The sequence below is a fragment of the Nuphar pumila genome, chromosome 3, assembly GCF_984573655.1.
Source record: "Nuphar pumila chromosome 3, dmNupPumi1.hap1.1, whole genome shotgun sequence".
NCBI classification, from domain to species: Eukaryota; Viridiplantae; Streptophyta; class Magnoliopsida; order Nymphaeales; family Nymphaeaceae; genus Nuphar; species Nuphar pumila.
The window spans coordinates 129,317,891-129,336,242 of record NC_143251.1 but is presented as its reverse complement, the minus strand read 5'-3'; the positions used below and the strand labels follow the sequence as shown (position 1 = coordinate 129,336,242).

General features: G+C 37.2%; 1 protein-coding gene and 1 pseudogene across 1 annotated transcript; both read right to left on the bottom strand.

Moving 5' to 3' along the window:
- Window positions 1-3,788: 3,788 nt before the first annotated feature.
- LOC149843772 (signal recognition particle RNA) lies at window positions 3,789-4,019 on the bottom strand (annotated as a pseudogene).
- A 5,156-nt stretch (window positions 4,020-9,175) lies between these two features.
- Window positions 9,176-17,616, bottom strand: LOC149843771 (serine hydroxymethyltransferase 3, chloroplastic-like). Its single transcript, XM_090001922.1, has 11 exons — window positions 17,149-17,616; window positions 16,006-16,201; window positions 15,731-15,905; window positions 15,530-15,647; window positions 15,286-15,398; window positions 15,021-15,143; window positions 12,677-12,781; window positions 12,153-12,239; window positions 10,659-10,766; window positions 9,694-9,766; window positions 9,176-9,615 (listed from the first exon to the last, which is right to left on the bottom strand). Exons 1-11 carry the CDS (start codon window positions 17,360-17,362, stop codon window positions 9,341-9,343), a joined length of 1,587 nt encoding a protein of 528 aa, XP_089858048.1. The 5' UTR covers window positions 17,363-17,616; the 3' UTR covers window positions 9,176-9,340.
- Window positions 17,617-18,352: the final 736 nt, after the last annotated feature.

The window sequence follows — 18,352 nt, the reverse complement described above, 5'->3', positions numbered from 1 at the left end:
CCTGGGGCTTCAGCTTGACACAGGACCCCGCTTACCACATTCTCCCTGTTTTCTTTAGGCCTTGAGCAAATAGGGAGAATGTGGTCGTAGCCTTTGTTTCAGGGGATTCTACTTCCATGAAGTGAAGGATGGGGATATGATTGACCTTTTGAAAATATTTCCTGCTTTTTGCAAATTGAAAAAGATGCACGCGGTTTTTATCTAGTGATATGACACGTCACAGGACGCGATTCATGACCTGCTGTGATACGTTTGTTGACATCACAATGTGATTGCACACTTTTACTGTGCTGCTGCACGGATGACACGTCACAGGACACTGTGGCCATGCTTACAACTTACAAGTCTCCGCAAGTTTTGTAAAGTTTCCTGAGAAATTTAATTGAAGAAGAGGAAGGTAACATGAGCTAAGCATCTGAAAATCTATATCTGGTGTGGAGAGAAAGAGCAGAAAAGCTAAAGGACAATTTTTTCTAATTGACTGCAACTCTCAATCAGAAGATGGCACCTTCGGTACTTGACATGCTTTTCTAAGATTGTAACAGTTTCAGGTTTACACTTACAGCATAGAACAGAATATGATGCTAGCAATGGCTACGCACACAGTTTGAGATGCATTGCAGTGGGCATATTGTGATTAATGTCAACTGGTGATAGTTGAACTGGAGAGTTGATAGGCCTGGTTGTGCAAGAATTACTAGATATGAGCTTCCTCGCATATGGCATGTGTTTCTTTTTTGAGAAGGCAATTGGGATTCAAAGTATGAACAGGTGCACAACGCCTGTACATTGCAAATTGCACAAGATGCACTAGCATGTCATAAGGCAACAAGCTCAACTAGTAATCAGAGGTAATACATTTAAACTTTTTTACATGTCAGTTGAGATGATAGTGCAGCTATAATTCCTGCACTTTTGGTTCATATGGACTCTAACTGTAGACAAATAACTTGCTTACAGAAAAAACTTAAAAATTAAAAAAAAAAAAATCTCTTATCAGTGACAAGGAATCTCCTAAGACTGCTGCAGTACTGCATGAAACTACTTCCTGGAAAAGTACAGTCTATCTAATTGCAGCGGAACTGTAGGCTTCGGTTGGATAAGTTGAAGTTGGGCTGAAGTACATGGTGAAATTCAACTTCCAATGAAACTGTTGGAATGCATATGACTGCTGTTTTGCAGATCTAAAAAACTTGTTGGCTCATTAATGAAAACTTAGCCCACATTTGTGCGGCTGCTATACGACATTAATGGTGAATTAGTAAAATAAAAACTTACAAATTAGGTTGTTTCGATAGGAAATCTCAAATTGACCAAGATTGGACTAAAGGGGCTTTGTATGTTTGTGCTTGTGCACTATTGTGTTATAACTAGCTAGTATCCAACAAAATCGAACTCTGATTAGTCAGACTCGAAAGGGAAGTTGAATCCTATTAATAATCAGGTTTTGATTCAGTTTAGGGTTTTACTTATATGTAAGAATCTGGATTCATGAGTTCCTTTGTTTTCTACTTGGATTTTCAAAACCCTTATAGTATCCTATTATTTGGATCTTCAGATCTCCCACCGGTACCAAGTGTTAGCTCAGGTTGGTCCCATTAAACTTGACAATTTTTCATGGAACGAATTTTCAAAGTCTTACTACTACAAACCAGGATGAAGTCTTGGATCTCATATGGTCCTCTTTCACCCTTGACACAGCATTTGTTGGCTCATATTCCTCAACTCTTCTTCCAAATTTTGAACCCTTTCTTCGTATTCAGGTTGGCACCACGACTTCTGTAACATAGTGGGATGGACTGGCCCGGTAGGGACACTTCGTACCTTCTGTGAGAATCTGCTTGTTGATTTTTTTTTTAATTTAACCTCATTTCAGGGAATTTAATTTGTATTTCCCTCATCATCATCCTCAAAACAATATTATCATTTTGCAGATCTTCATAGGCAGTTTCAAACACTGAAAACCAGATTAAAAAACGTGCACTCTTGACATTTTCCATTATAAAACATTGGATCTTAATATGACCCGGATTGGATCTCAATTCGAGTTTGTACACCTTTAAACCAAACTCCATTCTATCTAAATGGGTTAGTCATGGATCAAGCCAAGTTGGTCTGACACTGTATTCCTTTTCTTTTTTATTTTTTCCTACGAGAGTGTATTTACATATAGATCATTCTCTAAGAGCTCATTACAAAGCTTCACCTGGTTAGATTTTGAGCATCTATAATGCTTTGATTCACCGATAACGGACAAAACCTAATGAAATCCATGCCAAAATTTGACTGGACCTTCTTAGGTAGTACCAAACTGTGTCTAGATTCAAATACAAAGTCCAGGAGTGGTGAAAGCATGATAAATAGGATTTTTAGCTCTTTTTTTGTGATTCGGACCTATAGGTGTATTAAGCATGATTGATTTACTAGGAATCAGCAGCACTCGGTTCATGTGTTGCCTATGAAAAAATGATATCTGGAGCATCGAAAATTTACAAAGATTTTGAACCGTTGATCTGTTCTAACCTTAAAGAAACCCACTCATGTGCTGGAGTCAAAACGCTCCAAGTACTGATCCCTATACAATCAAGTACATAATTCACACATGTTTGGCCAGAATTTAAAAATAAAATGAAAAAATGTCCAAAAAATCTACTTAGGATATTTTCATTCACTCTATAGCCGGACCCAGAAAACATGCACTTGTAGACCAATGGGGGGCTCCGCTTGTCCGGTAGGAGCAGCTAGTGCAAGTCACCTTGTGTTGGGATGTTGCAGGTTCAAAACTCAATGGTGTAATTGTATAACTGGTAGTAGGGGTCTGCCTATAACCCCAGCTTGCCTTTAAAAAGAAAATAAAATAAAATAAAACATGCACTTATAACATTTTCCATTACAACATGCTGGATCTTAATTAAATCTTGAGTTGGAAGCAGAGTCTAGTTTGTAAACCTATAAAATAGATGCAGGTCCATTCTACTCATTGGGTGTAGCAGGTCCAGCCCAATTAGGTATGGATCATCCCATTTCATTAAGCCCGAAATTAGGTTCTATAGTGCCTATGCAGGAGCACATCCCTGAACCGTTGGCATTTTGTGATTATTAGGAGTGTTGGAAAAGTTTACATGCAGTCTTGAACAAAGAAGGGTGTAAGCGATTCTGGGTTTGGGTCGGATATCAAGCCAAATTCAAGTCATTTAGTCAGGATAAAGTAATATCAAGTTAGTGCTCAGCCTCTAACTTGGTTTTTATATTTTCACATCCGAAACCAAGTCCGACTCAATGTCTCGTAAAATCTAACCCCCTCAGATTTCATGAGGTCCATATGCGAGTCTGATTTCGAATCCAATTTACTGACATACAGCTATAACAGATCCATGTCCAGATATAGCATGTGCAAAAATGGTTTGGAGCTTTGAATTTAGGTGAGTTGCTTAGCATTCTTATAGAGACCTGGTTCTCGGCTAGGGTTCCTCGTCATAAAAAAAAAGAGAGAGAGTATCTTGAACAAAGAAGGGTGTAAGCGATTCTGGGTTTGGGTCGGATATCAGGCCAAAATCGGGCCATTTAGTCAGGATAAAGTAGTATCCAATTAGTGATCAGCCTCGAATTTGGTTTTTATAGTTTTCACATCCGAAACCAAGTCCGACTCAATGTCTCATAAAATCTAATCCCGTCAGATTCCATGAGGCCAGTCTGATTTCGAATACAATTTAGTAAAACGAAGTTATAACTGATCCATGTCCAGACCTAGCCTGTGCGTAAAAAAAGATGGTAGTTCACACATAGAAGGGCAGGCTCGGCAAGCGAGGAAGGAGAGCAATGATCTGTAATCCTTCCGCTGCCAAGAGCGGGTGGTGTTCGCTGCTCTGTGAAACCAGCCTCACGCATTCCCCTCCTCTCTAGGGTAGAGCCCACCCACAGCCTTTCGACCAGGTAGGCCATACCAACTCAAAGCTTGGAACAGGGCAGATCATAATGTGCCCCCACTTGGGTTACAAGCTCACGTTGCTGAGCTCGGCGATGATTGTTGTTAGATTCTTGACTTTTGTAGCATTAAATATTGAACAAACTCTTAGATATGGGACTAAACTTTTGATGAATCACATTTCTTTCCTGTAAACTTTCATTTAGAAGAACTTTTCTCCCTAATCCCAAAAAGGAGCTTTACCTTTCTGTATTTCCTGATAATGCCTCTATCTTTTCAAAAACCGTCAAACTAAGGCTTACTCTTGCCATTAACCATCAACTCAGGTTAAATCTCAATTAAATTGAAAAAATAACAATAATACCTTAAAATTATAAAAATACTTAGCCTTCCTCTTTTTTTATGAAGGTAAATAAGTAATTTTCAACTCCGAAGGTAATATAGTAAAAAACAAATGGATCAAGTTTCCCAAGATCATGGACGTTAATTTTAGGTCTCTTAATAGCTATGTTGTCAGTATCTTGTATCGGCCCATACTTAAACTGAACTGAATCTTTTTGTATTGGTTTAAAAAAAAAATTTATTATTATATGTCAATCATAACATGACACATGTTAAAACCATTAAAATAATATTAAAAATATACTAGTATTTTTTTATATTTATTAAAAATAACTTATTCAAGGATGCATTGCTTAATAGGACCCAAAGCGAACGAACCAATAGCGAGAAGCCACCCTTTCCTACCCCAACCCCAACTAGATCCCAATTTTTTTACAAACCCCATCCATACCCGAGAAAGACATGTTGCAGGAAATACCTGATCCTACACCAGAAAATTTGAGAAATAAAAAAGCAATAGCAAATGGTGAAATCAAAGTGCTTTCAAGTAGATCTGCAGATCTGGTTTGGGCGTTTTGCACCAAACATTGTGATAAAGTAGTCAGATGAAATTGATTTTTTTGTTTGCAACAACCGGATTAATAGTAGACAACTATTGGCTACCTAAACAGATTACACATATAAACAAATTTGCATCATGCTCCTATAGAAGCTGATATCTTCTCAACAGAGACAAATTTCTTTGCTTAGGGGGTACGAAGAGAGTTTCAAACTCAAATTTTGTTGAAAGTGAGTGTATGCACCTCTTATCATCCTTTCAGTAAGGTATACTTGTATGTGTAATTTCAAATAACCAGCGGTGGTGCAAAACCGTGAGGAGTGCAGTGCTGTTCAAAGATATTGCCCTTAAAATCCAGCGTTTACTCTGACAAATCTTTTTATGTGTAACGATGTTTTTGTAAGAGGCCCTTGATGGCTACAGGTTATTTTTTTTTTTTGTTTTGATCTTACAATAATTTGCTATGAAAAGATATGTTGTCGGATTGGCTACCCCGCCCTGAGGGTGTTTTGATCTTTTCTAATTGAGCGACTCGCCCTGGCCTTTGTTGAGATTGTGGTGGAGTCGACTTCGTCAATGCCATGCATGGATGGACGGGGTGGAGAGTGAGGTCGGTGTGCGTGGGGGTGTGGTGTGTGTGTGTGTGTGTGGGGGGTGGGGGGGGGGTGGGGGGGGGGGAGGGGGGCATGGCCTGTTTCTTCGTCTGCTTGGATGTGGACACCTCGACTATGCTGTGCATGCAGCTTGCCCATTCGGAGGAGTTCACCGATCTGGCGCCGGCGGCCAGGACCAGGCCACCCTCGATGTGGTCCACCGCCCAATAGGTGGCAATCCTCTTTAAAAGAAGAACAAAACATAGTTTTACGTAGGGGTGGCAAAACCTGACATGACCCGTCAACCTGACCGCGAACCTGAGAACCCGTTTACCCGACCCAACCCATTTATTAAATGGGTTGGCGGGTCGGGTTCGTGTTTGCCACAGCCGACCCGTTTAATAAACGGGTCGGGTTCGGGTTGAGGTATGCTGACACGCCAACCCGCCAACCCGACCCGATTGCCACCCCTAGTTTTACGTGGTTTGGTCAATAAACATATACGACCACGATGTTGGTCACTCTACACAAAAAAAAATCATGTGTGGGTGTTTCCCTTGGTTTATAAAAAAAAAAAGGGTGAGTTTCTTTTTTTTACCACTATCCTATTTAATATTTTTTATTAGTGCCATGTAAGTCGCACTTCTATTTTTTAAAAAGAAACAAGATAATCGGGCCCACCCATATGGCCGGACTCTAGGAGATAATTCAACTGGTAAGAAAGTTTTACATCATATACATTTATCAAAATTGAAAGTAAAAATAATAAGAAAACATAAACATACTAATACTTTTTCAAAATAATAAAATAATTGTATTTTATGGTTATTAAAAAGGAGAGAGTGAGAGAGAGAGTAGCTAGGCGTGGGCATCAGGCTGGCTTGGCCCAGTCCCATTTAGATCTCGGCACATCGATCGGGATTTAAGTGTGGCCTGGCCTGGCCCATTTATTAATGGGGCGGGTTTTTGTCATGTTCTTAACGTGCTCGGGTTGGAAGAGCAGCCCATGACCAATGTTTAACGGGTCGGTTCAACCAGAGCCGGACCTGTAAAGAGGCTAATGAGGCTTGGGCCTCAGGGCCCCTGGGCCCAAAAAAATTTTAGGGGCCCATTTTTAAGGCCAATGAGTATTGTTTAGGTAGTTTATATAAATATTTTATACATTTTTATTTAATATAATATAAATATTTGGAATATTATATTTGTTTAATGTGAATGCAAACTTTATTGTTATTTTGATCCTTTAAAAAAAAATTTTGTGGCGCCGCCCCCGAACTCCTACTATTAATAGGGGGGCCATTTTTTCCCTCCGACTCAGGCCCCATAAAACACAGGTACGGCTCTGGGTCCAACCCTACCCAAACTCATTTGTAGGATATTTTTGAATGAAGTTCATAAATTAATTCTTATAATATAAAAAACAATGAATTAAATAAAAATTAATGCATCCATCTAATTATCTTTATATTTCTCCTATAATCATTATAACTAATTAGGTAAATAGTAATAATTACCAAGTTACTATGTAACCAACTACTAAAAAATTAATAATGTAGCTTAAGCCCATCCGACCGGGCAGCCCGGTGAGCCAGACAGAGCCTGGCCCATGTATATAACGGGCTGAGTTTTGGCCAAGTAGCTAACGGGTCAAGGCCCCAAACCTTAACCCAAGCCTGGCCCACCGGGCTGCCCGGTCCATTGCCCACCCCTAAGAGAGAGAGATCATTAAAAAGGGGGAGAGAGAGTTTCTTCGTATCATGGTCATTAGAGACGTGGAGAGAGAGAGAGAGAGGGTGTTACAAACAGTAATTCATTCATGTTTCAAAACATTACAATGTAACATGTAAACAACACTTTTTTTTTTTATGAAAACTCTACGCAAATGCCCATAGAAGTTTTTAATTACATTCTTAACTCACATGACGAGAATGTCAATAAAGAAAAAGTTATAAAGCAGATAAATTTTTGCACTTGTTGCCCGTTTCTGCTGATATTTAGGATTTAGGATTTACGAAGATATAAATACCCAAACAATTTTAAAATTACATTATGTAAACACATGGCATAAATGTCATTTAGAAAAAGGGTAATAGAGTCAAATTTTTGTCACCCATTGCCCTTGTTTCTGCTTTTATAATATTTAGGATTATTATTGTTATTGTTATTATTATTTCTGCTACTTTGGTCTAACAGGTAAACATGATGCCAATCAATAGAGTCGCACTTAGGTTCGAATGGTTTATCTCCCACCTTTAAAAGAGTGATCAGCAAGAACAAATCTGAAATAGGCTTAGATTGTCCTTGAATAGATTTTGTTCTGATCATTTTGGTCGAATCAGATGCCTAATCCGATCCCGCATACGTTATGCGTCATGGAACCGTAACAGTCACCCCTCTATGACTAACATCACGATACTAAAAAGCATTGTAAAATATTTTGATATAACATCATAGTGAAAATATCATGATGTTATCTTTACAAATACGTGTTTCATAACTTTGTTGGAAGCCACTAGTTTTTATTTAAAAAAAAAAATCAAGAAAAAATCTTGTTCCTTATCTTACTAATCTTTAGTGTTATTGTTACATTTTCTTCTCTTTTTATTTAAGAAAATTTTGTGACATTTTCTTGCTCTCTAATCAACTTATAAGTTGGTTGGTTTCAGCAAGATTCTCTGCGAAGAGCAATAACTTTTCACTGTGAATCAAAACTAGGGAGCTCAAACAATGATAAATAGCAACTTTCAAAAAGAAAATTGCTTTTTATTCTTTTTTTTTTTTTTTTTGAGCTAAGCCGAGAGAAAATGCCGCACGCTGGCCGCACATTAGCAGGCTCTGGTTGGTAAAACCTTTGACGTACGCCGGAACACCAAGCTTTGACCTTGCAGCAAGAAACGCTTTCTGTATGTTTGGAACTCATGATATTGCTTTTTCTCAATCTTCAGAAAAGGAAACCCCACACCTTGTCACGGTTTTGGGGTTTCTTTCACTTATACTTTTTTTGAAAAATTCTTTTTGAAATCTGATGAAGGCTTGAAGGTTTAACATTTTTGGAGTTTGACCAATTTACCTTCTTTTCCTTTTGGCACCAAAACCTTTATCACCTTACAACTGTTTAAAAATAGTAAAAGGGATTTAAGCAAATTATACAGTCTGCAAATGGATATTTGGCCAAGTTCAGGACAGTGACTCCATCATGAGGTTAACAACATGAATCCAAACAACTTGCTTTCCTGTTGTTCTCTTCCTTTCACACTTAAATGTAGGTCCATATTACAAATTCAATCTTCCCTTTGTTAAGAGTTGCCCCTACCTTGTAGGTCCATATACATTGCTTTACAAGCATGATCACCAGGCTTTTATTCAAAATCACAAGAGGGTGCTAACCTATGCCACAATGATTCATGGACTCGATGTTTGTAGGATTAGGATTTGACTCGAAAGTTCATTTTTTTTTTCAAAAATGGGATGCAAGGAAGCGGATTTTTTAATTTTTAATCAATAAATTTTTTTTTTTGAATATTTTAACATTGAAAATGGCTTTTTATTGAAATTACATTAAACTATAATAAAATATTATTACATGTCAGTGTCATGTCCGCTTGTGTCACCAGGGACATGCAGCCAAAACGGCATGTCCCTGTGACATAGGTTCCAACACACATGCATGCATGTGAGAGTGCACACACACAAGAAGGAAATGAGAAAATAAAACGAGAAAAGGAAATAAAATAAAAAGAAAACAAAACAAAATCTAAAAATTTTTTTTACCTGCCGCCGGTGCATTAACATGTGCACATACACTCATTGTTGATAATGTAACACCAATCAGAGATAAGCTCTCTCTCTCTCTCTCTGCAATACATATGATGACAAAAGTTTCACCAGGTGATAGACGAAGGCAATATGGAAGCATGATTTCTAAACACCAGGCAATGGAAACTGGCTCGTTAGGCCTTCAACTCTCTTTTTCAGATCAAATATCTGATCTATAAGAGGAAACTCCTGAGACTCCACAAACTCGAGGAAGTCCTTTAGCTTTGTTCCCTTGACAGCTTCTTTTGCCTTGAGTGCTATCTGTACACCCTCATGGACCAAGTCTGCAACTGAGATGAAATCAGACTCCTTGAATCCTCTGGTAGTCATAGCAGGAGCCCCAATGCGGATGCCTCCCGGAACAACGGCACTCTTGTCACCTGGAAGGTCACAGAGTGTCAGAAGCAGATCATAAGAGAACTGGAAAAAAATAAAAGCCCAACAAAATAGCAGTGTACCAGGAACTGAGTTCTTGTTTAGAGTGATTGAGCTAAGGTCCAGGACTTTCTCAACTCTTGCACCATCGATCCCCTTTATATCGAGTAATCAAGAATTGGAAAGATACAAACGATGAATATCATCACCAGTAGAAGCAGCAAACATAGGAGTAACTAACACCCCAAAGAAGCGAGATTGAAAGCAATTGCCCGAAAGCAACAAGTCAATTCCTCTCTCACAGCCATATAATCACTTGATTCTCAAGTAATTTAAATCAAACAATTGACAGACTTGATCCAGTCACCAGAAAATCAGTGATTTATGTATAGAAGTAAAAAATCCTTTACTTTGAAAATTTGATGACCTTCAAATGCTGATATCATTAACTTGTTACCACTAATAACCTGCTCAAAAGGTTTTCTCAAAATATACTAAAAGCACCTCTACATGCAGTTCCTGATTTTACAATTTCCTATAAATGTGTTCCAATATTATTTGTTTGCCTTTATTTACAGTTTTTCCTATGTAAAAAAGAGTTATTCTAACTCTACTAGTTTGCCAGGATGCTGCCTTGTCATTACAATATTTTGCAATCATGGGCATCAACAATTAACACTTTAACAAATATAAATTGGGATTAAGCTACGTTGATAGAGCCCTAATGCACTTCTGTAGTCTAAAAACTTTACATCTCAATTTTGGTCATAGTGGGTGGGACTGAATTGCTAGAATGCTGACCACATTTCTTTAGACCAAAAACAGAAACAAAATAAAAAATTGGTGCCATTTTCTGGTCGTCATCTTTGCAAAAGAAAGCAAATTCTATCATTTTCAAATATGAATTTGCTTACCACCAATTGAGGTAGGTTTCCATAATTCAAAGCATAAACTTCACTGGTAAAAGAATAATGCCTATTCAAGTAACTGATGAAGACAATCAGCCACCATCCATGTGTGACAAATATGTGTTGAATAATTGCCTTACCAGAGGCCTCAGGTCCACTAAAATAAGGTGATTTTCCGTTCCGCCAGAGACCAGTTTGTATCCCAAGTCTATCAAACGGTTGGCAAGAGCTTTACAGTTAGACACAACCTGCAAAGAATTTTACACCAATATTCAATATTGTTAGAGGTTCATATTGCCGACCCCAATTGTTTTGGGATGAAGGCGTAGTTGTTGTTGTTGTTGTTGTTGATTCAATATTGTTAGAAGTACTGATTAAATATCAGATAGTCATGGAAACATGAGACTGGTGGCGTAACTTATAGATTGAGTTGATCTGGTTCAATTCTTTTAGAAAGGGGTGATGATCAACAACTAACTCAACAGGCAAGCTGACACTACAAGGAATACGGTTAATAACAGCGACTCATTAACGGCGACACAAAATGTCGCCTCTATTGTTGGAATTGAATTGCCGCAACAACGGTGACTTTATATATCGTCATTATAGATATATCTATAAGGCAACTTTATATATCGCCGTTAGAGATATGTCTCTAACGGCGATTAATAAATGTCGCCGTTATAGATTGTCTTTAACGGCGACATATGTGGCCGTTAATTCTTGCCGTTAAAACACTTTTGACGGCAAAATTTAACGGCCATTACATGTCGCCGTTATTGATCAATAAGGATGACATTACGACATCACCGTTATAAGGTTTTACTCTATAACGGCGACCGTGTATGTCGCCGTTATAGATGTGTCATTAACGGTGACATATGCGGCCGTTATAATATATATATATATATATATATATATATATATATATATATATATATATATATATATATATATATATATATATATATATATATAAGGATTAGGGTCAATAGCAACAACTCTATAACGGCGACGTAAATGTTGCTGTTATAGATTAATCAATAATGGCGACATAAATGTTGCCCTTATTGAGTCTATAAAAACATCTATAATAAGATAGGACAAATAATAAGTTCAAGGATGTGACCTGGACACATCATTCCCAAGAAATTGGAGTTAAATGGCAATATAAATAGATTTTTGAGGGCTAGTCAACTGGAAAAATTCATATGAACAGCCAAAAAGTTCCAACTACTTGGTGAACATCATATTTTCATAAAATTGAGTTCAACTAAGCATTTAGTACAGATTACAAGCAAACTGTGGTTTCACCATGTCAGTTCCTATCCCTCGCTTAGGAGTGAGTCATTGATTGGGAAAAGCCTCCGTCCAAGACATGGAGTTTGACTCTTTCAAGCTGAAATGTTTATTTCATCCAGACTGCCACAACTAGGACTCATCTAAATCAGCAATCATAGATCCTAATACTTGCTCAGAGTCATACAGACTTGGACAACTCCAGTAAGGGTAGCTCATCCTAACTTCAGCATGTCTTGAACAACTCTGTACAAATTATGCTTTCAGACATTTTATTAAAAGTTAAAGCTGCAACAACTTGAAAATAATTATCATGCCAAATGTGGTGAAAATACCTGCTCCTGGTAAGCCTTAAATTCAGGAGACTGAGCATGCTTTAGGCAGACAGCAAGTCCTCCAATTGTGTGGTTATGTGGCCCCCCCTGCAAATGCATGTTTCCATATAAAGAACTTTGCTCATACAAATATAAATATGAGTCTGGTAAAGATAAACATCATTGATTCATGGGTCTATGATTCTATCTCAAAGCTTGACTATCAGAAAAAAGAGGAAGATAAAATAAAATGAAGCCAGTTCCATCAGGAACTTCCCTGGAGCAATTTTTTTTTTCTTTTGTTCATTTAAGTGTCAACAAGAAAAAACTTGAACCCATGGACACCATTCACTGGGCTAAGTACTTCACCAACTAGATGCCAGTCAACATGATTTTGTTGCTCCGGCAGCAACACTATCCAGCTCAAGTCCATGTGGCTGTGCACTTGGCCCTAGAAAGAGTTGACTTATACAGTTCCCAGTTGTAAATATATATCTAGTGATTATTAGGAGGTGATATAGAAAGAGAAAATTCTACTCATTTACCTGCAACCCTGGGAAAACAGCATTGTTAATGGCAGTCTCCAGGTCAACACCTAGAACGGGTTCTTTCTTGAAGAAGATCATACCTCCCCGCGGACCTCGTAATGACTGGAGATAAATGATTCCAAACATGGAAATAAATTTGGAAAGATAAGTGCAAGGCATAAATAGAATAATACAAAATAATTATTCAAAATATTTAAAAGAACATTTGCAGGAAAAGCTCCTTGCATTCATTAACAAAAAGAAAGTTCCCTTGTATTCATTAAAAAGAAATGCTCTAGTATCAAGAAAAAAAAAGAGATTTGGAAGAGAAAGTAACACATCATGCGGAATTGAACAGTAGAAAATGTAATTATGGCTTATGGAGATAACAAGTCTCATGTCTAAGGCCCTTTTTGATGTACTTATGTTTATATTATTTATAAATAATAAATAGAAACAGTTTTTAAGACCATTATTACAATAAATAAAATCAAATTGTTTTTTACATATAAATGTGTGCGAACTTATATGCTATATTGGCTGAATCTAGACTGGATCCAACAGGGTCAAGCGAGTCCAAAACCAACAAGACAAATCTAGCATGAACCAGGACCAACAGGATTCATGTGGGTCCAATTAAAGCTGTGGGCCTTTGTTGGGTTCTATCTAAATTGGAGGAGGATGTGAGAAAAGCCAAGTGTTGTTGCAGCAAGTGCTCATTTGCACGCACGTGAACTTACCCAGCAAACAAGGAAAGAATGCCTCAGGGCATCTGAGAATGATTTGAACTGTATGAAGGAAATTATTTCATTTTCTGTTTGTATGTCTCAAAGAGAAATAGTAAGCAAGTTATCCAGACAAACTTGTTCTGTTCAAAACACGCACAAACAGAAACAGCCAAACATTAAATTCATCAAAACACTACTAAACATATAGCATTCCAGCTTCTTGGAAATTTACACACATAAACTGCACCAGTACCAAACAGCTACAACCAAACAAAGTGTGTAAGAGCACATATTTAGTTTATATATGAGATACAAAAGATTCACATTCAGCACTTGCAAGCATTTATTTTGTTCGGTCTCAAGTTATCTTGCCATGGAATTTGGGTTTCTCTCATTCAGTTTAATGTAAGAGCTCCAGTTGTAAGAACATTGTAAACAAGGCTCATATTAAGGGGATTCTGCTCAACAGCCCCAAAACTGTTCACATGTTAACAAGAAGTTACAAAATTAATCAGATGCATTGATATCTAAAGAAAGTATTTTATTTCAATTAAAAATAAAATTCTTAACCATTTTCCATGATTCAACTGTTAAAATGTATATATATATATATATATATATATATATATATATATATATATATATATATATATATATATATATATATATATATGTTAATACATACTTATGCATGTAGAGTCGTAGACATATTGATATACATATATACATATTATGTGTATTATAAATTTTATTTATCCTTTATTAATTTATTGTAATTTTTGTTATTTTCAATACAAAGGTTGACTAGCCGTTGGAGCTAGTCCAACGCCTAGATTTCTACAACAGCTATTTGGTTCCCATCTCTTGTATATAAATAGGGGAGATACCCCTCATTTTGAAGTATGCCTCTTGCATACTTAATGTTAATAAAATATTATTTTTATATATTGTGAGAGCTCTCTTTGTGTGTGCCATTTTGTGGGTTTTGTGAGTATGCCCTTTGTGGCCCACTTTTGTGCTTGTCCATTTTGTATCCATTGGTGGACATTCTTGTTTGTATTCAAAGGCTCTCATTTCCTTGCATCAACAACTTCACCAATCATTTGGTCCTTAAATGTATTATAGTTTACTGTGCAGTCACTTGTAATAAGCAACAGTGCAGGCATGCTGGAAATTTAAGCAATTTGTTCCATGGTAAGAGGGCCAATTCTCCAGTTATTGTGCTATATTTCCTTTTTGAAGATAAATTAAGAAGTGAATTTTCTTATAAAGCGTTAATTCGTTATTGATCCCATACTAAGAGCAGATTTTGCTCGCATAAAATTAGTTCATTGCCATGCCCGTCAATACAAGGAAAGGAACCATCGGAATGTCTTAGAAAACTATGGGTAAAACTTTACGAAATATGAAAGCATTATTCACAAGTTGGAAACATTGACAATTTCAATGTATTTAAGACATATGAAAGCTTTTTAAGTTGCAAATCCAATACAACCAGATATAATTATGTTTACAAGGTTCAATAGACCGAAATAGGTGGAATTTAAATCCAATATAGGGTTTCAATTTATTAAGACCACTAAATTTGACGCTTTACCCCCAACTCTTATCACCCTCAGAAAAGATCACTTTACCTTATGTGTAGTTGTCGTGACAATATCACAATACTCAAAAGGATTAGCAACAACAGAAGCAGCAACCAGCCCGCTAATATGAGCCATATCCATCATCAGAAATGCACCCACAGAATCTGCGATCTTACAAAGTAGTGAAGATAAAATGTCAAAAGACTGAGCAATGGCTAAGGGTTTATTAACACACTTATAGCTCTTAGTAGTATCATGAAAAAATATTAATCTCTATAAATATCTTCATACAATGGTAACACAAAACAAATACCTTCCTCATGCGTGGGTAGTCAAAATCTCGAGGATATGCACTCGCACCAGCAATAATAATTTTTGGTCGGAAAAGTGTTGCTGTTTTCTGAAGCATATCATAATCAACAAGTCCTGCATGCAAGTGCAGTATACATGAAAGTGATGTAAGTCCGTTTCATTTAAAGAGAATAAGTGGCTCTAATGTTCACTCAGAAATAGGTAAATATAAAAGAAAAAGTGAGGGGGGGGGGGGGGGGGGGGACCTGTGGATTCATCAAGCCGGTAAGGCATTGACTCAAAATAAATCGATGTTGCTGAAACTCGCCTCTTGGGGGTCATGAATCCATGCGACAAATGTCCACCATGAGCTAGATCCAGACCCTATTAGAGTTTATGAAAAGAATGAAGGTATTACCAAAGGAACACAAAGCTTTCAAAATAAATTAATCATATAAAAGACCTACCATGATTCGATCATGTGGACTAAGAAGAGCAGTGTACACTTCAAAATTAGCAGGAGAACCAGATAGTGGCTGAACATTGACCCCCCAGAATTTCCCATCAAGGTGAAATGCTGCCAATGCTCTTTCTTGACAGAGAGTTTCCATCATATCAATGAACTCATTGCCACCATAGTATCTGATTCACATGTAATATGAATGATCTGCTACATTTTTCCAAAAAACAAAAAAAAACTCTTAGGACCCAATGCATGATCGCAGATTGCCACATGCCTTACCTTTTACCAGGCAATCCTTCAGAGTATTTATTTGTGAGACATGAACCAACAGCTTCCATCACTGCCCGGGATGTAAAGTTCTCTGAAGCAATGAGTTCCAAGCATGTGAACTGCCGATGCTTCTCTTTCTCAATTACTGCATGCACTTCAGGATCTGCTATGCTCAAGCCATGGTCCACTAAACCACTCATATTGCCTAAGAGTAAAATGAGTATGACGATCAAAATATGGATCAGCCACAGTAATAGAAGTAACAAAGGGACCTTGGTTATATTCATGTTATAGAGGATACATGAAAGTCTGGTCACTGTTGGAACTTCGACCATTATGAGACAAAAACAGTAACTTGAGCACAAAATTATGGATCATCAGATAATAGTGTAGTTATCTATAATAGTTAACATCAAAGTGAGTTTATTGGAAATGCATCAAATGCTTGTTTGCATCAAAATTTCACACTAATGCATTCTTAAGTTTGTGAAATGCTCTTCTCTTAACCCGACAACCGATCTATGCTCAATATATAGTTTCGCCAAATTAAGCACAAAGACAAAATAAGCCAAGCTAACGCAAACAATGAAATACAAAATGGAAATAGAACATTAAATACGGCAGTGACCATACTAACTAAAAAGAGAGTAACAACAAAATAGAAAACGGAGCAACAAAGGCAACAATGAATATTCTTATGGAATATTCTGAAAAAGCGACAATAACATGGAGAGCAAATTGATAATTGATTAAATACGAAAATATGAAAAAGAGTAAGCAAGTTGAAATTTGATTGTGGCACCAAGCACATCATTCTTCAATTTCAAATCAGAAACAATCACAAGTTCTTATCCTGAAAAAGGAAAAGATATGCCCGTGCATACAATAAAACTAGAATGATAGAAATCGTTTTCAAATGGAAACAAGATGAAAAAGAGGACCCCATAGACTTCTACAAAAATGAACATGAAAAACGGCACTTTAGGTGAAAATAATCAACACCACCCTCTTGTTTTCTCTTTTCCTCTTTGCTAACTTTCAAATAACAACCGAAAAAGAATTGGTTTCTCGAACAAAATCAAACACCGCCAAGGGGTTCTCCTCTCCTTTTGCCTAAACAAACACAAGAAAGCAACACGAAAGAAAGAATACCTTTAACATCAGGTGCAGCAACGCTTGCAGACGAGGGATCCCTTGATGAAACCACGCTTCCCTCGATGGAAGCGTTGCAAGACCTCGCCACGTTAAGCCTCGCTCTGCAAGAACGCGCGGAAAAATACGAGCCCTTGGGGAATAGGGAGCTGGGGTTCCCCACAAAAATGGGATTCTCGACTGAACCCTTTCCGATTCCATAGAAGGCCAACATGATTCCTCAGAAAGATGGCGTTTTCTGCTCTTGAGAGCCAAAGAAGACTCCGAAAGAGCAAGGAAATGAGTGAAGGGGGAGGTGGGTATGCTAATTTAGATAACCAAAAGCATTGAGAATCAAATAAATACAGAGAGAGATGATCACTGGTGGGAGAAAGTATGGTTCATGCGAGAGACAGAGAGAGAGAGAGAGGTCGGCGACGGCGAGCAAAAAGAAAAACAAAATGGGTGGCTTCAGACAATTCCTGACAAGTGACTGTGTTGTAGTGTGGACCCTAAAACCAATCTCTGAAATCCTGAATTATCAATTGACTGCTACCATGAGGTTCAGAGGAGTTCAAAAGGCCACCCCGGCTGCTATTTTTACTAATAACATAGGTGGTTCTTTGCGTTTGATCAATAGAATTCCCATTGTTTTTTTGACGTTATTAGATGTATAGGATAATTTCAAATTTAATTGAAAATTTAACACACCATAGTTTTCATACGTTTCAAGTGTCCCGCAAAGTTGTAGCGTTGTCCTACGACCAAGCTGTCACGGGGACACGCCAATGTGGTGGCTTGTCCCCCATGACACGAGCAAAGTCAACATTTTAATATTATTTTAATGATTTTAAGTAATATTTCATTAAAAAACTGTTTTAATATTAAAATATCAGAAATAGTTTTTATTGATTAAAAATTGAAAAATTATGTGTCCTCGTGTCCTGTTTTTTAAATAATTTTCGAACTTGTGCATCGAATCCGCATCACGCATCCTCGTGTCCACGTCTTTATGACATAGTGATCAAGTAATTGCCTTACTTCTCTATATCCATTGTTAGCATAATGTTGTGTTTATGTGGCAAAAGCTATTATATTAGCTACATATTGAGATTTCATGTTGGTTTAAATGTCTCTAATTAAGAAGTCAAGATGGGGTTAATAAAACAAGAGAACTTAAATGGATATTAATTATTTTTGCAAAAAACGAATGGTTTTATTTTTA

Coding starts and splice junctions, on each gene's coding strand:
- LOC149843771 (XM_090001922.1), bottom strand. CDS start 17,362: ATGTTGGCCTTCTATGGAATCGGAAAGGGTTCAGTCGAGAATCCCATT. Junction 15,399..15,529: donor CCGGCTTGATGAATCCACAG/GTCCCCCCCCCC, acceptor ACTTGCATGCAG/GACTTGTTGATTATGATATG. Junction 9,767..10,658: donor TAGTGGACCTGAGGCCTCTG/GTAAGGCAATTA, acceptor CTCGATATAAAG/GGGATCGATGGTGCAAGAGT.